At 43.8% G+C, this 25,027-nt stretch overlaps 1 protein-coding gene across 1 annotated transcript in view; it reads left to right on the top strand.

Annotated features, from left to right (window-relative positions):
* The window catches only part of LOC144600021 (organic cation/carnitine transporter 2-like), a 47,415-nt gene extending 28,418 nt beyond the window's left edge, over positions 1-18,997 (top strand). Inside the window, exons 5-10 of the mRNA XM_078411345.1 lie at positions 3,375-3,501; positions 10,737-10,837; positions 11,223-11,437; positions 13,022-13,204; positions 15,084-15,219; positions 17,268-18,997. Coding sequence (XP_078267471.1) covers positions 3,375-3,501; positions 10,737-10,837; positions 11,223-11,437; positions 13,022-13,204; positions 15,084-15,219; positions 17,268-17,346 — 841 coding nt within the window. The 3' untranslated portion in view covers positions 17,347-18,997. The remainder of the gene's footprint in view (positions 1-3,374; positions 3,502-10,736; positions 10,838-11,222; positions 11,438-13,021; positions 13,205-15,083; positions 15,220-17,267) is intronic.
* The last annotated feature ends 6,030 nt before the right edge of the window (positions 18,998-25,027 follow it).

The following is a 25,027-nucleotide window of genomic DNA, read 5'->3' as shown; positions in this document are numbered from 1 at the left end:
AGATACACACAACCATAGATAAGTACAAAAGCGCAACAATTGTAGTGTGAATATTGTAGAATTCACCGAGACAGTACACAAAGAGTCACCACGTTTCTGGCGCCAATTTCAGACCCAATTTGACATTTGACATTGAAAGCCATAGCTAGCTTGTCACAGAAATTCAAGTATTGATACACGATAAAGTGCAGCAAATAATGAAAAAGGGTGAAGGAGATGGGGGCTTGGTGAATTTTTGATTTCCTTTTAGAGTAATGAAAGTAGATTGGATTGGGGAAGGAATGAGTGAGTTAACATATGATGAGCACTTGACGGCACTGGGCCTATACTTGCTGGAGTTTAAAAGGATGAGGGGGTCCTCATTGAAATGTGCCAAATAGTGAAAGGCTTGTGGTGTGGAGAGGATGTTTCCATTAATGGGAGAGTCTAGGACAGACTAATTAATGGGAGTGTCTTAGCCAGGTGCAATTATCAAGGTTCAGAATGCAGATTAAAGTTGACAAAATAGTTCTAGTTTGAGTTTTAGATATGTAGCATGGAAACAGGCGCTTCGTCCCACCGAGTCTGGACATTATCTTGCACTAAACCTTATTCCCTTTATCCTGTATCTGTACACTGTGGATGACTTGAATGTAATCGTAATTAATTTATTAGCCAAGTATGTTTAGCAACATACAAAGAATTTGATTTTGACATACAGTCATACCAAAAAAAGGCAACAAGACACACAACGACATAAAAATTAACATAAACATCCACCACAGCGGCTCCACCACATTCCCCACTGTGATGGAAGGCAATAAAGTCTTATCTTCATTCCTCCTTTTTTCTCGCTGTCGGGGCAGTCAAACCACCCGTAGTCCGGGAGATTGAAGCTCCCACAACCAGCGATCGAAGCTCCTGCAATTGAAGCTCCCACGTCAGGGAGGTCGAAGCTCCTGCGGCTTGGAAGTCCGGAAGTCGGTCCCTAACCAAGGGACCGCGAGCTCCATGATGTTAAGTCTGCAGGCTCCCGTGGTTGGAGCTTCTGAGGTCAATCCCCAGCAAGAGGCCGCCAGCTCCACGATGTTAGGCCGCAGTGCAGACGGAGATACGATGCGAAAATAGTTACATCTCCGTCGAGGAAAGAGATTAAAAAAGTTTCCCTACTTTTGTGCGTCTCTACTTATTTTAATTGGTCTTTTAGGAAAATGAGCCCTGTTATTGTGAAATGTATTTGCGATGAGAGGTCTGAATAGGTTGGGCCTAACAAGATCCATTACATATCGCTTACTTTTTGTTCTCTTTGCAAATATGAATTTTGTAATTGACCACACGATAACCACAAAAATAAATCAGATGTTTTTGAATATTGCCGTTGGTTTTGTCTTTATGCACTATTATTGTTTGTTTTATGTGTATGTACAGTATGTATGTATGTGCATATGTATATATATGTATACACTTTTTTGTATATCTGCAAATATATATGTGAATATATATATATATATGTATGTGTTTGTGTGTGTACATTTATATGTGTGTGTGGTGTGTATACATTATACTATATTATATAATGAATGAGAAAAAGTTCATATATATGTAAACTTTATATATATATGTGTGTATACACACAAACACATACAGTATATATAAATATATATATATATATATAAATAAATAAAACATATATATATATATATTATATATATATATATAAAAGGTAGACACAAAATACTGGAGTAACTCAGCGGATCAGGCAGCATCTCTGGAAAGAAGGGGTGGGTGACGTTTCGGGTCGAGACCCTTCTTTAGACTGATGTCAGGGGAGGGGGCGGGGCAAAGATAGGATGTAGTAGGAGACAGGAAGACTAGTGGGAGAACTGGGAGGGGGAGGAGAAGAGAGGGACAGAGTGTCTATTTTGTGTCTACCTTCGATTTCGAATTTTGTGTCTGCCTTCGATTTAAACCAGCATCTGCAGTTTTTTTTAGATATATGAACTTTTCTTGTTTATTCTATTGTTTGAAGAGTACTATGTTTACATATTCTGTTGTGCAGCTGCAAGTAAGAATATCATTGTTCAGTTTAGTACATATGACAATAAACTCGACTCCTGACTCTCTTGATAATCTGCCCAGTGGGCGGGTGAAATGTAAAGATAAACATAAACACCGATAGTTTCTTGCAATAAAACACACAATGAAATGTCCACCTTCAACCACTGGTCTCTGCTAAGTTAGTTCATCTCATCTCGTGCAATAATGAGACAGGAAACAGTCTTTCCGTCAGGGCCATGGAAGAGGAAAGTAAATACTTGACAATCTGCTGATTTCTTCCTGTCACGTGAGGCCAGTCAGCCACAAGTATGATCTTGCTTGAATTGTAGCCATTTAGTAAAGTTCAGTTTAGTTTACTTTACAGATACAGCGCGGAAACAGGCCCTTTTGCCCACCGAGTCCGCGCCGATTAGGGATCACCACACACTAACACTATCCTACACACATTAGGGACAATTTACATTTATACCAAGCCAATTAGCCTACAAACCTGAGGAAACCGAAGATCTCGGAGAATGACCACGCGGGAGAACGTACAAACTCTGTACAGACAGCATCTGTGGTCAGGATTGAACCCAGGTCTCTGGCGTCGTAATGAAGCAACTCTGCCGCTGCGCCATCGTACCGCCCAAAAGACTAGCAGATTTCTCCTTTCATATTTTCTTCTGAATGTGCAGAAATCTTTGGTTCTTGTCTCAATCAAGGACACAATTATACTTCCATATATGTTGACAGTTTCTTACCAGTTGCACTTGAACAAATAGCTACTTAAATTTTGAACAACATCGAGCAAAAGTTCACAACTTGGCTGCAGAACCTTCAAAACAAAATGCCTTTTGTAAAATCCCTGGCCTCTGTGATAATAGCACAGTGTTCATACTTTATCTGATTGGCGTGTTTTTGTTTAGTTTAGTTTAGTTTAGTTGAGAGATACAGTGCAGAAATAGGCTCTTCGGCCCACGAGTCCGCACCGACCAGCGATCACCCCGTACACTAGCACTATCCGACACTCTAGGGACAATTTACAATTTTGCCGAAGCCAATTAACTTACAAACCTCTACATCTTTGGAGTGTGGGAGGAAACCCAAGCACCTGGAGAAAACCCACATGGTCACAGGGAGAATGTACAAACTCCATACAGACAGCATCCGTAGTCAAGATCGAACCCGGGTCTCTGGCGCTGCAAAGCAGCAACTCAACTGCTGTGCCACCGTGCTTCATAAGTGATAGGAGCAGAATTAGGCCATTTGGCCCACTAAGTCTACGCCGCCATTCAAACTTAGCTGATCTATCTTCTCCTCTTCATAAAAATATAATATTTTTTTCTTGCTTTTAGGTTAGTGCCTGAATCCCCACGCTGGCTTTTGTTCAAAGGACGGATACAGGAGGCTGAAGCAATAATCCAACACATTGCAAAGAAAAATGGCATCACTCCTCCAACTGTACTCTTCAATGATCTTGAGGTATCGACACATAATACTGCTTTTATTTTCCATTTGGTCATTGAGTCCGTTAATGTCTGTTTACTTGTCATGGTATTTGGTGACTGAGGGAATGTTAAAGGTCAATCAATTTCTAAAATCTGGTTAAGTTTTGCTCTAAACATTTCACTTTAACCCGATCTTAATCTTAACGAGGTTTTATTTTGTGGAGTTGGTTCAAAATAAGCTGTATTTTAGCGGCAGATACACAGTTACATAGTCAAGTCAAGTCAAGTCAATTTTATTTGTATAGCACATTTAAAAACAACCCACGTTGACCAAAGTGCTGTACATCTGATTAGGTACTAAGGAAAAAAAAAGAAACATACAGTAGCACGCAAACAGTTCACAGCGCCTCCTCAATGAGCCTCCTCATTGTTCTATCTGGGACACATGACAATAAAACATTCTTGACTCTTGTTAATTAGACGGCTCACGAGAAGAACAGAGATTTATTCAGATCGAAGATAGACACAAAGTGTTGGAGTAACTCAGCGAGTCAGGCAGCATCTCTGGAGAAAAAGGATGGGTGACGTTTTGGGTCGAAACACTTCTTCAGACTGAAAGTAGGGGTGGGGGGAACTGGAGGTAGGCAAAGGCCAGAACAAATCAGGGCTGACAATGGATGACCAAGGAAAGGTGGAGCCCATAACTGCCCATCGTTGGCTGGGGAAGAGATGATAACAAAGGGATACGATGAGAACAGTGGAACTAGAGGGACAACTGGGGGGGGGGGGGGGGGGGGGATGTGTAAGAAGGAACTGCAGATATTGGTTTAAACCAAAGATAGACACAAAAAGCTGGAGTAACTCCGCGGGACAGGCAACATCTCTGAAGAGAAGCAATGGGTGATGTTGAAGAAGGGTCTCGACCCGAAACGGAGTCTGAAGAAGGGTCTCGACTCGAAAGGTCACCTATTCCTTCTCTCCAGAGATGCTGCCTGTCCCACTGAGTTACTCCAATTTTTGTGTCTATCTTAGGGGGGAGGGAAAGAGGATATGCAGGGGGTTACTTGAATGTAGAGAAATCTAGGTTCATACCGCTGGGTTGTAAGCTGCCCAAGCGAAATATGAGGTGCTGTTCCTCCAATTTGCATGGGGAGGAGCCCCAGGACAGAAAGGTCAATGTGGGAATGGGAAGGGAGTTAAAGTGTTGATTCAGGTCTTTGTATTTTGCTGCAAATATCAATACGGGAGACTTTCGCTGATATGAGGCATTTTGTAGTCCAGTTTTACAAAGTCTACAAAAATGCTTAAGGTGCCGGGAGAATGGGGTGGGATGGGGGATTGGTTGGGGGAATGTCTCTGATAGTGGAAAACCAGGGTGACCATGGGGGTGAGCTGTAAGTAAGGTAATTTGGTCAATGAGTGAATGGGAGCAGTTGGCGAGCGAGAACATGGACAAAATTATGTAGGAGCTGCAAGATGCAAATAGATGCGTTTGCTAGTTGCGAATAGTGAAAGGATTGGATAGAGTGGATGTGGAGAGGATGTTTCCACTAGTGGGGGAGTCTAGGACCAGAGTGCACAGCTTCAGAATTAAAGGACGTTCCTTTAGGAAGATGAGGAAGAATTTCTATAGTCAGAGAGTGGTGAATCTGTGAAATTCATTGCCACAGAAGGCTGTGGAGGCCAAGTCAATGGATATTTGTAAGGCAGAGATAGATAGATTTTTGATTAGTACACGTATCGGGGGTTATGGGGAGAAGGCAGGAGAATGGGGCAAGGAGGGAGAGGTAGATCAGCCATGATTGAATGGAGGAGTAGACATGATGGGCTGAATGGCTTAATTATGCTACGATCACTTATGAACTTATGAAGATGCAGAACAGTTTCAGCTGGGCATGGCTTCCACTTCCCGGGGAACAAAGAAGAGGGAGAACTCCACAGAAGACAAAGTTTTGGGGGGACATAGCAGACCTGGACGCAGCTGCGGGAGGAAATGGACAGACCACTTTTCACCTCTATCCAACTTTGACCTGATCGTTCAGTGGGCATGGACCTAAATCAGGAGATTCCTTTGTTGGTGCTTAGGTACATCTGATTACACATTGCTTGTGTAGCTATTCCTGGTATCAGCATGCTCCCGATACCATAGTTAGGATCACACACCACATACCTTTTAAATCAGATCTCAATAATCTTTGCGGCACGGTGGCGCAGCGGTAGAGTTGCTGCCTCACAGTGCAAAAGACGCAGGTTCGATCCTGACCATGGGTGCTTGTCTGTACGGAGATTGTACATTCTCCCCGTGACCTTCGTGGGTTTTCCCCAGGATCTCTGGTTTCCTCCCACACTCCAAAGAAGGTTTGTAGATTAATTGGCTTTGGTAAAATTGTACATTGTCCCCTGATGTGTGTAGGATTCTGTTAGTCTGCGGCGATCGTTCATCGGCGCGGAATCTGTGGTCCAATGTGCCTGTTTCCACGCTGTATCTCTAAAATAAACTAAATTAAATTCTTGCATAACTCCTTTTAAATGGTGAAATTCACAATATGACGTCATGTAAAAATAATGTTTTGTCTCCCTATAACCCATGATGGCAGCTGAGCCAGGAACAGAAGTGGACACAAAGTGCTGGAGTAACTCAGCGGGCTAGGCAGCATCTCTAGAGAACAAGCTCAGGTGGCAATTCAGATCAGGATCCTTCTTCGGACTGATTGGAGTAGCGCGAACAAAGCTCAAAAAGTGATGGCGGGGGGGTGGGGGGGGGGGGTAGGATAAAGGCTAGCAAGTCATAGATGGATGCAAATGAGGGGATTGGGGATTCAAAGGCAGATTGTTGGACAACGGCCAGAGATGAAAAGATAGCAAGTGTGAGATAGGGTTAGAAGAGGCAAGAAATGTGAAGGGGTGATAGGAGAGGGTGTGTGTGTGTAGGTTGGTAGGTTGGTTACCTAAAATTAGAGCATCCAATGTACATACCAAAGATAGACACAAAATGCTGGAGTAACTCAGCAGGTCAGGCATCTTTTCCGGAGAAAAGTCTGAAGAAGGCTTCCGACCCGAAACATCACCTATTCCTTTTCTCCAGAGATGCTGCCTGGCCCACTGAGTTACTCCAGCATTTTGTGCAATCTTCAGTATAAATCATCACGGTGGCACAGCGGTAGAGTTGCTGTCTTACAGAGCCTGAGACCCGGGTTCAATCCTGACTACAGGTGCTGTCTATATAGAGTTTGCATGTTCTCCCCGTGACCTGCGCGGGATTTCCTCGGGAGCTCCAGTTTCCTCCCACAATCCCAGGGCGTACAGGTTTTGGAGGTTAATTAGATTTGGTATAAATGTAAATTGTCCCATGTGTGAGTAAGATAGTGTAAGTGTGCAGGGAGCGCTGGTAGGTGCGGAATCGGTGGACGAAGGGCCTGTTTCCGCACTGTATCTCTAAACCAAACTAAATTAAACTAAATCTGCAGTTCCTTCCTACGCTCAATGTTCATACCGTTGGTTTGTAAGCTACCCAAGCGGAATATAAGGATCGGAAATAATGTGATGTGGTCTGAAAAGAAATCTTCATTGCGGGCTTGCATTAGCAGCTTGAACTATGTGCTGGCACACCATCAATAAGCTGGAAGTTTTACACCCAACACTTACATTGTAAACCACTGTTTGCAGTCCAAGTTTATCGTACAGGTTAATGAATAAGCAAAGTGAATCACACAGGCCATTTATTCCGCATCACAGCTGCAAAGTAACATTTGGTTTGGATTAAGATGTATACTAATTCTGCAATTACATTATTAACTGTAACTAGGTATTATGCAGACAGAATACAACAGAATGTGAAAGTAGCTGAAACCACTGTACAAGTCACTTGTAATTCAGAGCGGATCCTGAGACCAGAATCAGGATCCATTCAGAACTAATTGTGAATGTAAATGAGCCACAAGAGTTATACTGCATGCAAAATTGTGAGATCAACAATAAATCATGATTATCGAATAATGAGAGGCCTGGATAGAATGGATGTAGAGAGGATGTCTCCACGAGTGGGAGAATCTAGGACCAGAGGCCACAGCCTCAGAATAAAAGGACACACCTTTAGAAAGGAAATGAGGAGAAATTCCTTTAGTCAGAGGGTGGTGAATAGGTGGAATTCATTGCCACAGATGGCTGTGAAGGCCAAGTCAATGGATATTTTTAATGCAGAGATGGATAGATTATTGATTAGTATGGGTGTCAGGGGTTATGGGGAAAAGGCAGGAGAATGGGGTTAGAAGGGAGAGATAGATCAGCCATGATTGAATGGTGGAGTAGACTTGATGGGCCAAATGGTCTAATTCTACTCCTATCACTTATGAACTTGCCCGCACTGACCAACATGCCCCATCTACACTGGTCCCACCTGCCTGCGTTTGGCCCTTGTCCCTCTAAACCTGTCCTACTCATGTAGCTGTCGAAATGTTTCTTAAACGTTGCGATATAGTACCTGCCTCAACGACCTGCTCCGGCAGCTCATTTCATACACCCACCACCCTTTGTGTGAAAAAGATGCCCCTCAGGTTCGAATTAAATATTTTCCTCCTTGCCTTTAACCCTTGACCTCTGGTTTTGAAGAGTGGAAACAAATTACTCATATCTTTGTAAATTCTACCATTTGATAATTGGACATTCTTTCTTCTCCCGTGCCCATCAGGCAGTAGATACTGACGTTGAAAGTGTACACCACCAGACATAAGAACAACTTCTCCCCTCTGCTATCAGGCTACTGAACATAATCACTGAACAAAAACACTGCTTTGAGCCCTGTACAAAAACTGAACCAAAGCACGTTTTAAGTTCAAAGATGGACACAAAATGCTGGAGTAACCCAGCGGGACAGGCAGCATCACTGGAGAGAAGGAATGGGTGATGTTTCGTGTTGAGATCCTTCTTCAGACTGGAGTCAGGGAAAAGGAATTGAGAGATATAATTGCACCAGCTTCTTGTTCTCACCTAGCAAACAGCTAATAATGGCCTGTTTCCTTTATCATCGTTACTTTTTTGCATATTTTGATTCATTTGTTCTATATTTCTCTACAACACTGTCCATATCTCTCGTTTCCCTTTCACTTGACTCTAGTCTGAAGAAGTGTCTTGACCCGAAATGTCACCCATTCCTTCTCTCCAGAGATGCTGCCTGATCCGCTGAGTTACTACAGCATTTTGTCTCTGTCATCGGTTTAAACCAGCATCTGCAGTTCCTTATTACACATTTCAACTGCTTTAAGTTCACCTGTTATCAAGCTTCTGAAGAAGGGTCTCGACCCGAAACGTCACCTATTCATTTTCTCCAGAGATGCTGCCTGACCTGCTGTTACTCCAGCATTTTGTGTCTATCTGTTACATAAGCTATTGGACTTTGTCTCTGGAACTGATGCACTACAATGCTGAGAACTATATTCTGTACTCTGTATCTTTCCCTTTGCTCGACCTATTGCACTTGAGTTTGGCTTGATAGTATTTATGTGTAGTATTATCTGATTTGATTGGATAACATGCAAAATAAAGGTTTTTACTCTAGCTCAATACATGTGGCAATAATAAATCTAAACCTATCTCACAAGAATTAATGTGTAGGAAGGAACTGCAGATGCTGGTTTAAACCGAAGATAGACACAAAAAGCTGGAGTAACTCAGCAGGACAGGCAGCATCTCTGGAGAGAAGGAGTGGGTGACGTTTTGGGTCGAGACCCTTCTTCAGACTGGTTAGGGATAAGGGAAACGAGAGTTATAGTTGATGATGTAGAGAGATAAAGAACAATGAATGAAAGATATGCAAAAAAGTAACGATGATAAAGGAAACAGGCCATTTTTAGCTATTTGTTAAGTGAAAACGAGAAGCTGGTGCGACTTGGATGGGGGAGGGATAGAGAGAGAGGGAATGCTGTGGCTACCTGAAGTTAGAGAAATCAAATTCATACCACTGGGCTGTAAGCTGCCCAAGCGAAATATGAGATGCTGTTCCTCCAATTTGCATTTAGCCTCACTCTGACAATGGAGAAGAATTATTATTGTTTGGCATTGAGAGTGGCACAGTGGTCCAGATGGTAGAACCACTGCCTCACAGCACCAGACACCCGGGTTCAATCCTGACCTCGGGTACTGCCTGTGTGGAGTTTGCACATTATCCTGTGACTGTGTGTTTCCTCCGAATGTCTCAGCTTCCTCCCAGACGTGTGGGTTTGTATGTTAATAGACCTAAAAGTTGCTTCTGATGTGTAGGGGGTGGATGAGAAAGTGGGATAAGATAGAATTAGTGTTCAATGGTTCAATATTGTCACATGTACTGAGTGAGGTACAGTGAAATTAATTATTTGCATACAGTTCAGTAAAGTATCAGTGTACATAAGCACAATCTTAGATTAAGTACAAAGTGTATCCAAATAGTCTATTAAGTCAATATGCGTCGCCAGGTTTTGGTGCCATTTTCAGAGTCAAGCTGGCCATAAAGGCCCGCTGCCATGGAAACACAGAGAATAGGTTCAGGAGTAGGCCATTCGGCCCTTCAAAGCAGCACCACCATTCAATATGATCATAGCTGATCATACAAAAACAGTACCCCATTCCTGCTTTTTCCCCATATCTCTTGATCCCGTTAGCCCTAAGAGCCAAATCTAACTCTCTCTTGAAAACATCCAGTGAATTGGCCTCCACTGCCTTCTGTGGCAGAGAATTCCACAGATTCACAACTCTCTGGGTGAAGAAGTTTTTCCTCATCTCAGTCCTAAATCGCCTACCCCTTATTTTTAGATTGTGACCCCTGGCTCTGGACTCCCCCAACAACGGGAACATTTTTCCTGCATCTAGCCTGTCTAATCCTTTAAGAATTTTATATGTTTCTATAAAATCCTCTCTTATCCTTCTAAATTCCAGTTAATACAAGCCCAGTCGACCCATTCTTTCATCATATGTCAGTCCCGCCATCCCGGGAATTAACCTGGTGAACCTATGCTGCACTCCCTCAATAGCAATAATGTCGTTCCTCAAATTAGGAGACCAAAATTGCACACAATACTCCAGGTGCGGTCTCACAGGGCCCTGGCAGTGTTGCAGGATCGGCTTGGTGAAGCGAAGTTGAAGGCATCCTCCACCATTCGTGCCACTGCAGGCCACTTTTGGTCTGCGCGAACGGTCCCTTAGAGTGGCTCCCAATGGTCGTCGTGGACTCAGTGGGCCAATAGTCCTGTTTCTACGCTGTATTCCTAAACATTAACACTGAATCCCATTTCCTTTCAGCTGGAAGAAATGAAGGCTAAAAGTGTAATATCTCATACAATAATACACTTGGTGAAAACCAGTAATATCCGAGCCATCACAATTATAAACTTCCTTGTGTGGTGAGTATGAAAGACGAGGCTTTTTCAAAATTTGATCGTAAATTGGGGCTTTTTATGTTATCTTTGAAGAATGTAGCATTAAAAGCTCAGTTAACATCCCGAAAGTATGATTATGTATGCAAAAAAGCACTGCTTTCAGTTCTCAAAATAAAAGGAGATGAGGAGGAATATCTTTAGTCAGATTGTGGTTATTCTGTGGAATTCATTGCCTCAGATGGCTATGGAGGCCATCATTGGGCACTTTTAAGGTGAAGATTGACGGATACTTGATTAGTACCGGTATCAAGGGTTATGGGGAGAAGGCAGAAGAATGGGGTTGAGAGGGAAAGATAGATCGGCCATAAATGAATGGTGGATTAGACTCTTGTGTATTGTTATGTTACAGGATGATTCTATCAATTGAGTACTATGGTCTATCTTTGAGCACACCAAACCTCAACGGTGATGCCTATTTGAACTGCTTCTTCTCTGCTGCCATTGAAGTTCCAGCCTACACAGCCACCTGGCTTCTTCTCCAGAGACTTAGCCGCAGGGTCAGCCTTTCAGGAGCACTTTTTCTTGGAGGCGGAGTTCTTTTCTTCATCCAGCTTGTACCATCAGGTAAGTTAATATACTGCATCTATAATTGTCATTTCAGAGAGTATGCCTTTTATGTAATATTTTGTGGCAGTAAATTTGAACTTAGAACTGGTGCAATAAGGTGTGGATACCTTATTGGAACTGCTGGTGCTGGCTAATACACATTAGGCACATAAAGTGCCGGAGAAACTCAGCAGGTCAGGCAGTATTTGTGGCTGGAATTTGTGGATTATTTGTGGATAGGCTACGTCTCGGGTTGGGATCCTTCCTCAGACTAATTGCAGAAGGGGGAAAGAAAGTTGGAAAAGGAGTGTTGGGGCAGGTGATAGGTGGATATGCGGGAGGGAGGTTTGATTAGCAGATAGGTGGACAAAGGCTAGAGATGAAAATGAGACAAAAGGTTTTAGGCAGAGGGATGGACGTGGGTGGAAGGGGATGGAGGGTGGGAATGAGGACGAGATAGTGGGTGAAACGGGTGCATATAAGGGTGGGGGCCACAGGAAAGATAGAATGGGTGGTGGGGGGTATTACTTAAAACTGGAGCATTCAATATTCATACCATTGGTTTGTAAGCTTCAGGAGGGCATATTAGATAAGATGGATGTGCTGTTGTGACTTTCTATTCAATAAAACTAAAGAACAGGAAATGTGTCACGGTGGTGTAGCGGTTGAGCCGCTGCCTTACAGCGCCAGAAACCCAGGTTCGATCCTGACTACGAGTGCTGTCTGTATGGAGTTTGCACGTTCTCCTGTGGCCGCGGGAGGGTTTTCTCCGGATGTTCCGGTTTCCCCCCACATTCGGATGCGGGTTTGAAGCTTAATTGGTGACCATGAGACAGGGGAATTAGGGTTCAAATTGGGTGATGGCGCAGGTAGACTAAAGGAAAAAGATGCAGGCCAACACTGGTCACTGACACGGCCAGGGTGAAGGCTTCAAGGAGAATGTCCACATTGGCTGCCATGGAAGTTTGGAGCAGGATGCAATCAAAGGAAGGGAACAAAATGTGTACAAAGGGACTGCAGATGCTGGTTTACACTGTGGACAAAAAATGCTGGAGTAACTCAACGGGTCAGGCAGTATCTCTGGAGAAAAGGAATAGGGTCGAGACCCTTCTTCAGACTGGCAGGCATGGTGTAGGGTGGCACAGTGATGCAGCGGTAGAACTACTGCCTTTTATCTCCAGAGACCCCGGTTTGATCCTGACTGTTGGCGCTTATTTAACGGAGTTTGTCCTTTTCCCCCGTGATCTGCATGGGTTTTCTCCGGGAGCTCCGGTTTCTTCCCACATTCCAAAGACGTACAAGTTTGTAGGTTAATTGGCTTGGTAAAATTGTAAATTGTCCCTAGTGTGCATAGGATAGTGCTAGTGTGCGGGGATCGCTGGTTGGCATGGTCTCCGTGGGCCTGAGGGCCTGTTTCCACGCCGTATTTCTCAACTATAAACTAAATTAAACATTTCACAAAGCACCCCTGGCAAAACTGATGCAAGATGCAAGACATGCACACTCCCAACAAAAGCAACATGTGTCTATTGATTATCAAAGCTGTTTCTTGTGCATCTGTGTATCCTTTAACAGGTTTATCTTTGCACATGGTTTTACTAGATTTTTCAGCACTTACCACAACACTGGTCATGGTCGGAAAATTTGTTATTACTTCTGCCTTCTCCATTGTGTATGTCTATACTGCGGAGCTCTACCCAACTGTGGTCAGAAACATGGGCGTCGGAGTGAGCACCATGGCCTCCAGAACCGGCAGCATCATCTCTCCATATTTTGTTTACCTCGGTAAGACAAGAGTTAAAGTTTTACTCTATATTTGGAAAGTTACAGGCTTTGTCAATAAACCTGGCACAATATTCTATAACGTGGCATAGATTAGATTGAATATTCTCCCTTATAGTTTAGCTTTGTTTACTTCAGTTTTTTTTAGTTTAGTTTAGTTGAGTTTTGTTTAGTTTAGTTTATTTTAGTTTCGTATAGTTTAATGTCACGTGTACCGAGGTACAGTGAAATGCTTTGTAGTTACATGCTATCCAGGCAGCAGAAAGTCTATACATGATTACATGTTGCGTACATGGACTTCAGTAAGGCATTTGACAAGGTTCTGCATGGTAGGTGAGATTGTAAGGGATCCAAGGAGAGATAACCGAATGGATAGCAAATTGGCTCCATGGAAGGAAGCAGAGGGTGATGGTGGAAAGTTGCTTTTCAGACTGGAGGCCTGTGACTAGTGGTGTGCCTCAAGGTTCGATGCTGGGTCAGTTCTGTTTGTCATCTACATCAATGATTTGGATGAGACCATACAGGGCAAGATTAGCAAGTTTGCTGATGATACAATAGTTAGTGGTTTTGCAGATAGTGAAGATGGGCGTGCAAGATTGCAGCAGGATCTGGATCGCTTGGCCAGGTGGGCGGAGGAATGGTTGATGGCATTTAATACAGAAAAGTGTGAGGTGTTGCATTTTGGGACGTCGAACAAGGGCAGGACCTACACAGTAAAAGGTAGGCCTCTGGGGAGTGTTGTAAAGCAGAGGAATCTAGGAGTACAGGTGCATGGTTCCTTGAAGGTCGAGTCGCAGGTAGATAAGGTGGTCAAAAAGGCTTTTGGCACTTTGGCCTTCATCAGTCAGAATATTGAGTAAAGAAGTTGGGAGGTCATGTTGCAGTTGTATAAGACGTTGGTGAGACCGCATTTAGAATATTGTGTTCAGTTTTGGGCACCATGTTATAGGAAAGATATTGTCAAGCTTGAAAGGGTTCAGAAAAGATTTACGAGGATGTTGCCAGGACTAGAGGGTGTGAGCTACAGGGAGAGGTTGAGTAGGCTGGGTCTCTATTTCATGGAGCGCAGGAAGATGAGGGGAGATCTTATAGAGGTATACAAAATCATGAGAAAAATAGATCGGGTAGATGCACAGTCTTTTGCCCAGAGTAGGGGAATCGAGGACCAGAGGACATAGGTTCAAGGTGAAGGGGAAAAGATTTAATAGGGGGTAACCTTTTCACACAAAGGGTGATGGGTGTATGGAACAAGCTACCAGAGAAGGTAGTTGAGGCTGGGACTATCCCATCATTTAAGAAACAATTAGACAGGTACATGGATAGGACATGTTTGGAGGGATATGGACCAAGCGCATGCAAATGGGACTAGTGTAGACATTGTTGGCCGGTGTGGGCGAGTTGGGCCGAAGGACACCTATTTCCGCAGTATCACTCTATGACTCTATTACAATCACTATACACATACAAAATGAAGGGGATGTAGATAGAGCTAGTGTAGAGGGTGATCGCTGGTCATTGTGCACTCGGTGGGCCAAAGGGCCTGTTTCCGTGCTGTATCTGTGAAGGCTATCCAAGTCTTGCGCTATTCGATAAGTTTCAATGAGGTCCCCCCTCACCCTTCTAAACTCCAGCGAGGCCCAGTGCCATCAAAAGCTCATCATATGTTAACTCACTCATTCCTGGGATCATTCTTGTAAACCTCCTTCGGACCCTCTCCGGCGCCAGCACATCCTTCCTCAAAAAGGTATAGTGGGGACTCTGCGTGTGTGGCATTCCCCCCCCCCCCCCCCCCGCAAAGTCTTTATCTTCTTGTTGATAGAAGTTGTGAGTCTAACAACATCTACTTGCAACATTACAAACTTTGTGGTGTATATCTTCACAGGAGCTTATAATGAACTTCTGCCCTTCATTTTAATGGGAGGTTTAACAATCCTGTCGGCAGTTCTAGTCTTGTTTCTGCCTGAAACGATCAATAGTCCTCTTCTGGAAACCATTGACCAGATGCAGGATGTCAAGTGGTAAGTACTGTATGTAGTTGATTTTCTTATCGTTTCCATACGTTCCTCTTTTCTATGGACCATTCTATTATTTTCAACATATTCAAAAAAAAATTATGTGGACAAAAAAATAGTCTTAATGGACAGGTTCCACGATTGTAAACTTACATGGATATGTAATTTGAGAACTGCAGGCAGAATAAAGCACCAAAACTGGACATACTATCAAGCTAATCCATGTTCATGTGCATGCATACTCCAACGGTCTTAGTTTAGAGATACAGCATGGAAATAGGTCCTTCAGCCCACCGTGTCCATGCTGACCATCATTCATCCATTCACACTAGTTCCATGTTATCCCACTTTCTCATCTACTCCCTACACATGAGTGGCAATTTACAGATGCCAATTAACCTGCAAACCCGCATGTCTTTGAGATCTGAAAGGAAACCAGAGCACCCGGTGGAAACCCACGCAGTCACGGAGAAAACGTGCAAATTCCACACAGGCACCACCTGAGGTCAGGGTCGAAATCTAGATTTCTGGCGCTATGAGGTAGCAAATTTACAGCAGCGCCACTGTGCCACCCTTAACCTACTTTATTTCAGTGTGAAGAAATGTCCCAATGCAGGAATGCCACCTATTCCTTTTCTCCAGAGATGCTGCCTGACCCGCTGAGTTACTCAAGCATTTTGTGTCCTTCCTTTCTTTCAGTTCAGTCTTTCACTTCACTTCAGTCCTTCACTTTATTTCAGTCTTTATTTCTATTTTGTTTTCTCTCGTCTATATTTTGTTGGAGAAAACTGTGCTAATTTCCCGTGGTAATTAGTGAAGAATTCGAACTAACTGAATGCAGATGCTGGAAATTTGAAGTACAAGCAGAATGTTAAATTACTCTGCAGGCCAGGCGGCATCAGTGGAAAGCAAAAGAGTAACGTTTCAAATTGAAGATCCTTTGTCAAAATTGGAAAAGAGGGGAAAGAAATTACTTTTAACTTGCAGAGAGGGTAGGGGGGTGGGGTAGGAATATAATTAATAAGGAGAATTGTCGAGTGTCTCAAACAGTTCAAAAGTTAAGTTCCAGAAGCAGAATTAGGCCATTTGGTCCATCGTGTCTACTCCACCATTAAATCATGGCTGGTCTATCTTTCCCCTTCAAACCCATTCTCCTGCCTTCTCCCCATAACCGCTGACACCCGTACTAATCAAGAATCTGTCAATCTCCTGCTTAAAAATATCCATTGACGGCCTTCACAGCCTTCTGTGGCAATGAATTCCACAGATTCACCACCCTCTGACGAGAAATTCCTCCTCAAATTCTGTCTAATTGTGCGTCCTTTTATTCTGAGGCTATGACCCCTGGTCCTAGACTGTCCCACTCGTGGAAACATTCCACATCCACTCTATCCAGTCCTTTCACTGTTCAATAAGTTTCAGAGGTCCCAGGTCATCCTTTTAAACTCCAGCGAGTACAGGCCCCGTGCTGTCAAATGTCAGTTTCTTCTGCGATTTAATGTTTTCGATGGTGACAAGCCTTTGATGCAGAACTTCAGCAAAAACTTTTTGGGGGGTCCATTTGGATAACATCAACCTCACTTCCTTCATTGAACTTTAGTGTTCCTTCATCCACAGTGTAGATACAGGATGAACGGAATAAAGTTTAATGCAAGATAAAGTCCATAAAATCCAATTAAGGAGAGTCCGTGGGTCTCCACTGAGCTGGATGGTAGGTGAGGATCGCTCTAGTTGGTGAGAGGTCAGTTCAGTTGCCTGATAACAGTTGAAAAGAAATGGTCCCTGAATCTGGAGGTGTGCATTTTCACACTTCTGTAACTTTTGCCTGATGGGAGGGGGGAGAAGAGGGAGTGACCGGGGTGAGCCTGGTCCTTGACTATGCTGCTGGCCTTGCCGAGGCAGCGTGAAGTGTAGATGGAGTCAATAGAAGGGAGGTTGGTTTGCGTGATGGTCTGCGCTGCATCCACATTTCTCTGAAACTTGTTAGGAACACTTGCTAATCTTTGCTCCTTTTAATGGTTTTACTCCTTTAAATGGTTTCCTTTTGGTTGCAGCTTCAAATTTAGAACTCCTTGCAGCAATCAAGACAGTTCTGATAAAAACGAAACGGGTGAAAAACCTGATGGTCATTAAGAAGCAACAGATTGGACTTGGCTGTGGCCGTAATATCGCAACGTAGGAGAAATTGCAAACATCTTCTTTTGGGGGATGCGTCACAGAGCAACATTATCTCAAGTCAATATATGTCTCGCAATACAACTACAGTACTCAGGGACCACTGTAAAAGACTAGATGGATTCATTTATTCTACAAGAGGAGCTTCATCTACTTTTTGCAATTTGAACACATTAAAACTCTACTGTTTCAACAATGAACAATGAGTACGTCAGTCACTCCCACTGAGTTGATATGACTGATTGCCAACAACCACTATCATCCTTTTGCGTGACGTCAATAGTGTGTTTTCCTTGGTTTCCATTGACTTCAGTTTTACCAGAGCTCCTTGGTTTCTTACTCAGTAAAATGTTGTTGAGATTTCACCTTTGCCTTCATTCTGCACTTCAGCTTTTTTTGTCCATGTTTGAGGGAAACCATTCCCCAGCTACTCTTCTGAGATACAAAGCTGTACACTTAAAGGCTCTGGATATCAGAATTTAGAGATTAGAGATGCGGCGTAGGAACAGGCCCTTCAGCCCAACGAGTCCTCGCCGACCATCTATCACCCATACACTACTTTTATGTCCTACAAACCAGGGGCAATTTAACTTAAGCCAATTAACCTGCAAACTTGCACATCTTTGGAATGTGGGTAGAGACCCGGGTTTAATCCGGTCTACGGGTGCTGTCTATACGGAGTTTGTATGTTCTCCCTGTGACTTCCCCAGGTGCTCCGGTTACCTCCCACACTCCAAAGACATACAGGTTTGTAGGTTAATTGGATTCGGTAAAAATTGTAAACTATCCCTAGCGTGTAGGATAGTGCTAGTGTACGGGGATTGCTGGTCGGCATGGACTCGGTGGGTCAAAGGGCCTGTATCTGCGCTACATGTCTAAACTAAACTAAACGAAAGGTCCTGACCCAAATCAACATTTGTCCATTCTCTGCAGGCTGACCCACTGAGTTACTCCAACACTCGGTGTTTTGATCAAGATTCCAGCATCTGCATTCTTGTGTCCCCTTCTTGATATTGATTAGTTTGATTTCCGCTGATATTGATGGTATTTAGTTTTGCTGCACTTTATTCACTTCAGCAAGATACTTTTGCTTAATATTTCTTCCTTGGTAGAACAAATATTTTTTTATGTGTAAGTTATGAGGCTCTAATTCAGAGATATAGATTAATATTTTAAATGGCAATAATCATGAGTAATCATTGAATAACAAACTTTAAAATTGTATTCATATTCTTAATTATCAATAGCCTTCAATGGAAAATGAAAATGGAATTTGTGAAAGATTACAGATTGAAGTTAATGCTGTCCATTGGTTCACAAGAAGGAAAAATGTTAGCCATGGATGGCATAATGAAATACAAGTGTTGAATGACTTTGTTTTCTATTTACACATTTTTGTATTTGCATTATAGATTTTAAGTCCTGCATAGAATGAGGTCTTTGGACCATTAAATCAATGTTGCCCATTGTACTGACCAGCACTCGCTGACCATTCCACTGTGGTGGATGTTTACGTTAACTTTTATGTAGTTGTGTCTTGTTACTTTTTTTAGTATAGCTGTAATGTAAATCAAATATCGCTGCACCTTAATTGGTACACATGACAGTAAAAGACCTTTGAACAGCTGCGATGAGCAAGATAATTAATTGTTTATTATTCTTACACATCGTTGGAGTGTGGGAGGAAACCGGAACACCCAGACAAAACCCACGTGGCCACATGGAGAATGTACAAACTCCGTACAGAGAGCACTCATAGTCAGGATTGAACCCGGGTCTCTGGCGCTGCAAGGCAGCAACTCTACCGCTGCACCACCATCTACCTGTTGTTCTTGAGTTTGGTTGGATTGTATTCATGTGTAGTACTATCTAATTTGATTGGACAGCAGGCAAAGCAAAGCTTTTCAACTGTAGATAGACACAAAGTGCTGGAGTAACTCCAAAGTGCTGGAGGCAGCATCTCTGGAGGAAAAAGGATGGGTGATGTTTTGGGTCTGGACTCTTATTCAGACTGAAAGTAGAGGGGAGGAAGGAAAAGACCAGAACAAAGCTGGGCTGGCAACAGATGACCAAGGAAGGGTCGAGCCCATAATGGTCCATTGTTGGCTAGGGAAGAGGTGATAAAGAAGGTGGTACAAGGATGCGAACAGTGGAACTTCAAGTCAAGAGACGTCAAGAGGCAAGAGTGTTTTATTGTCATATCTCCCAGAAAGAACAATGGAGTTCTTATTTGCAATTCCACAACATTTTAAATTTGCCTGGGTACACATGACAATAACAAACCTAAACCTAATCCACTGAGTTCCTCCAGCACTTGTTCTTTTGTTAACAACTTTAGGGTTTTTTTTGTTTCCTTGATTTAAAATTGTTTTGACCGTGAGTTACCACACAAAAAGTTCCTTGTCCGTCCACAGTTTAAGCAAGCGGCAAATTGGTGGTTAAAGCTTTCACACTGAGCTGATCCTGATTCATCCCTCTCTCAGCTTTGGCAAATAAGTACACTGCATGACTACAAATGCATGGCATTTGCAATGCAGTCTAGAGTCAACAAATTGACACACAATTGTAAAGAAAAGTCCGAAGAAGGGTCTTATCCCGAAAGGTCACCTATTCCTTTTCTCCAGGGATGCTGCCTGACCCGCTGAGTTACTCCAGCATTGTGTGTCTATCCTATGCACAATTGTAAGTATGACGGGTTTGTGGGTCTTATGCAGCAAAGCACTAAAAGCTTAATAATTCGTCACTGCTGCAACAAGAAAATTAAACACAAATTTAACCTTCCACTTGTAATCACAGGCAAATTAGCAAGATAAGGTGGAGTTGCGAGTAGATTTAAATACATGTTTTGGAAGTAAATTATTGGAAATTAAATTGGATTGCTCTCTCGTCTCCCAGCAGATATTTGTTCCAGCTTGTAGACAGCGAGTTAGCAGGTGGCTGCCGGTGCAACTAACATGCGGGATTACGAGGAAATTACAGCCTTCCTGGGGGATTGGGGACCCTGCCAAAGCCCCATCCTCCTTTTCCAGAGCACCAGCATCTTCCCCAACTGTTTCTGCGGATTGTCCATCGCTTTCATCTGAGTTATCCCCGAGTATGTCTGTCTGATTCCCGGGAATCTCAACCTCAGCCAAACCTGGATGAACAAAGCGATCCCCTTGGTTCAAAAGGGAAACGAAGTCCAGTACAGCCGGTGCAGACACTACCAGTTGGAATCGATAATGAACCTGTCCTTGACAATTCCTGACCCGGATCTCTTCAATGTCTCGCAGATTGAGAAGGATCCGTGTCTGGATGGATGGGTGCACAGCAAGGAACAGTACTATTGTCACCAAGGTAAATACCTGGAGCAAGACACTGCCCACAGCAGTTAACCCCGAATGTTGGATCAGGTAATTACTTGTGTAACAACTTGCATACATTATGCATAGACGCAGAATGCTGGACACAAACTGCACACCAAATCCTCCAAAGAAGGCCTCGCAATGTCTTGTACAACTTTAACATAACATCCCAACTTCTACACTCAGTATCTTGACTGATGAAGGTCAATGAATCAAAAGCTTAGAGTATAGGAAGGAACTGCAGATGCTGGTTTACACCGAAAATGGACACAAAATGCTAGAGTATCTCAGCGGGACAAGCAGCATCTCTGGAGAGAAGGAATGGGTGATGTTTCGAGTCGAAACCCTTCTTCAGACTGAGAGTAAGGGGAGAGGGAAACGAGATATGGAAGGCCATAAAGAACATGTACGGTTTGAAAAGAACAGATCAAAGCAGATGATGATCAAGGAAATGTAGAATGGTTCAGTGTTGGCTGAAGGGAAGGTGACAACTAGACACGCAAAGGAGTAAAATTAATAAGGAAGATGGTGAAACTAGTAGAAATAGGATGGGGGAGGGATGGAGAGAGAAGGAAAGGGTGACTTGAAGATAGAGAAATCAATAGTCATAGTTCCTTCCTACACATTTCGTCTGCTCCACTGTGACCAGCATCTGCAGTTCCTTCCTACATACATTGTGTCATTTTTCGTAAACTAGCATCTGCAGTTTCTTTTGTTTACATTGTTGACAGCTTAGTAGAAACAAGGAACTGCAGTCAGACACAAAAAGCTGGAGTAACTCAGCGGGTCAGGCAGCATCTCTGGAGAAAAGGAATATGTGACGTTAGGGATCAAGAACTGCAGATGCTGGTTTACACAAAAGGACACAAAGTGCTAGAGTAACTCAACGGATCAGGCAGTATCTCAGGAGAACATGGATAGGTGATGTTTTGAATCGTGACCCTTCAAGGAAGGATCCAAACCCAAAAAGTCACCTATTCATGTTCTCCAGAGATGCTGCATAAACCGCTGAGTTAATCTAATTTGTGTCCTTTTGTTGAGTATTTTATTTGGCCTGTTGCTCTGAATTTTGGGGATATTTCAGTCTAGAAAGGTCTGCATCTGGGCTTAGGTTTACTATTGTTGCATGTACCGAGGTACAGCGAAAAACTTTGTCATGCATGCTATTCACACAGATCAGATATACTGTACATAAGTAGAATCAAGTCAAACTCAAGTCCAAAAGATGGAGTAAAGGGGAAGATACAGAGTGCAGAATATAGAATTTACTCATTCATTCATTGGATGGGATCCATGTTCAGAAAGGTGGGGTAAAATAGTTAAACTGTTGGGAGAACTCAGTGGGTCAGGTAGCAGCGTTTGTGCAAAATGGGTAATCATCACAAGTCGGCAGACAACGGGGGTAAAAGCGTGCCCAACGTCGCCCTCATCCTGATGGCCACCTTCGTGTGTGGCTGCATCAGGTGGAGCATAGAACCAAGGCACGTGGGCACCAAGTGCCACTACCTGCTGAGGTTCTACCTGTGCCCGGTGTTGCGAAGGATGGGCCTGGCGCAGATGCCACACAATGTGCCAGTCAGCTGGACATTGCCGCACCATCTGTCGCTCGTGGAAAGGTTCTTCCGGACCAACACATTTGACCACAAGTCCATCGGGCAGTGGCCAGCACGGAACGTCCTGCAGGCACTGCAGGGGAATGACTCCATGGATCCTGTGGCGTGGTTCCCAGAGCAGACTGCCCAGCTTGCCTGGCAAAATGCCTCATCGCCAGAACTCACCAACAAGCACCAAGACCTGGCTTGGGTGGCGGTGAGGGGAGCCCTCCCAGTCAGATCCTTCCTGCACCGCCGGAACCTCACTACCAGCGCTCGCTGCCCTCGGGACAGCTGCTATGGAGAGGAGACGGTTGCCCACCTCTTCACAGACGCTCTTTGGTCTGCCCGAGCTTTGTTGACCTCCCAGCAGAGCGAGCTGTCCGTCGGGGAATGTTGCTGACTGGCCCGCTGCAGATTGCAGGAGTACGTGCTGAGGGACGCACTGAAGCTTGGTGCAGCCAACGCCAAGGCTCTGTGGGGGAAGACCACAGTCTAGGGTCCTTCCGCTGCTGGACATGGGGGGCAGGGTGTGGTGGAGACACCCCTCCAAATAAGGGATTCTGTGTAAAATTGGAAATGTATATCTGCATTGAATGTGTAACCTCCGGGAATATCGGATGGAGTTGTTGAAAAGAAGATGTTTTGTAAATATTTATTACTTGAATAAAGTATCTTTTGATATATAAAAATAAAAATAAAATTCCTGTCCACTCCCCACCACAGATGCTGGATGTTTTTATTGTTTTTACATGTATATATATATGTATATCTTGATAGTCAGCTTAACCACCTTCCTTTATCAAGACTCTAAAGACGCAAATTCTTTTGTCCACAGATTTATTGAATAGGGAAACTGTGAAACTACAAGCACAAAAAGGCGTAGAAATCAGAAATACACTTATTGCAAACATGCTACAATAACACTGTAAATAAACATTCTATCTAAAATAACGAATTCCAAACATAAGTAAACATTAAACATTGCAACACATACCGACGATGCTGTCAAAAGGCATAAGATGTTTGCAGATGTTCACAAAATAGATCAGGACCAAAAACTGTCTTTCTGCCTCCACTGTTCTGCACACAAATCCCACCAAAGGGCACATGACAAGGTCACAAGGTCAACCAGTTGCTAATTAGATGTATTATCCAACATGGCCACTAGGATGCACTACATCGTCTCTGCATTTAATACTGAAACTGTACCAGCACATTAGTCAAGTCAAGTCAAGTCAAGTCAAGTTTATTTGTCACATACACATACAAGATGTGTAGTGAAATGAAAGTGGCAATGCCTGTGGATTGTGCAAAAAAATTACAATTACAGCATAAAAATTAAAATGAATACAGAAAAAACATTTAGTCCCTGTAGTTATAATAGTTAACAGTCCTGATGGCCTGTGGGAAGAAACTCCGTCTCATCCTCTCCGTTTTCACAGCATGACAGCGGAGGCGTTTGCCTGACCGTAGCAGCTGGAACAGTCCATTGCTGGGGTGGTAGGGGTCCCCCATAATCTTGCTTGCTCTTGATCTGCACCTCCTGATGTATAGGTCCTGCAGGGGGGCGAGTGTAGTTCCCATGGTGCGTTCTTCCGAATGCACTACTCTCTGCAGGGCCTTCCTGCCCTGGGCAGAGCAGTTCACAAACCAGATTGAGATGTTGCCGGACAGGATGCTCTCTACAGCCCCAAAGTAGAAGCATTGACGGATCCTCAGAGCACTCTGAATTTCCTCAGCTGTCTGAGGTGGTAAAGGCGCTGCCTTGCCTTACCCACCAGTGTGGCAAAGTGTGTTGTCCCTGTCAAATCCTCTTTGATGTGGACTCTCAGGTATTTAAAGCTGCTCACCCTATCCACAGTAGACCCATTTATTTCCAGTGGCATTGTATTGTTACACACACACACACATATATGTGCTTTCATACTCGGCTAAATTATTTGTATCATGTATCTGTATATATATGTGTGTGTAACAATGAAATTCTTACTTGCAGTAGTGCAAACAGTACTCCGTAAACACCTTAATAAAGAACAAAAAGTTATAGATAGATTTATATATAAATATATACTGCATGTACGTTACACACTCACACATACAAATATAGTTTCGTGATGCAGTGTGTGAGTTCTTATATATATATATATATATATACACACATACTTTGTGTCTGTCACACACACACACACACACACACACACACACACACACACACACACACACACACACACACATAAGCGGAAGTGGCGGCGCCTAACGGCTGCGGCTCGCTAGCAGTCTGTTCGTCTTTTTTCCTTTTTTTTTGTTGTGTGTCGGTGTTGGGATGGTTTTTGTATATTTTTTTTGGTTGTGTATGTGTGGGGGGTGGTGGTGTGGGTGGGGGGGTGGTGGGGGGGGTGGGGGAAACTTTTCTCTTCCTCACGGCGCGGGGTGCGGCTCGGCTGCGGGGCCTAACATCGCCCGGTGCGGCTCGGCCACTGGACTTTACATCGCCCGGTGCGGCTTGGCCGCTGGACTTAACAGTGCCCGGTGCGGCTTGGCCGCGGGACTTTTCATCGCCCGGTGCGGCTTGGCCGCGGGACTTTACATCGCCCGGTGCGGCTTGGCCGCTGGACTTAACAGTGCCCGGTGCGGCTCGGTCGCGGGACTTTTCATCGCCCGGTGCGGCTTGGCCGCGGGACTTTACATCGCTGGTGCGGC

Source organism: Rhinoraja longicauda, chromosome 14 (genome assembly GCF_053455715.1).
Source record: "Rhinoraja longicauda isolate Sanriku21f chromosome 14, sRhiLon1.1, whole genome shotgun sequence".
NCBI classification, from domain to species: Eukaryota; Metazoa; Chordata; class Chondrichthyes; order Rajiformes; family Arhynchobatidae; genus Rhinoraja; species Rhinoraja longicauda.
The sequence above is the reverse complement of the archived record's forward strand: the minus strand, read 5'-3'. Positions and strand labels throughout refer to the sequence as shown.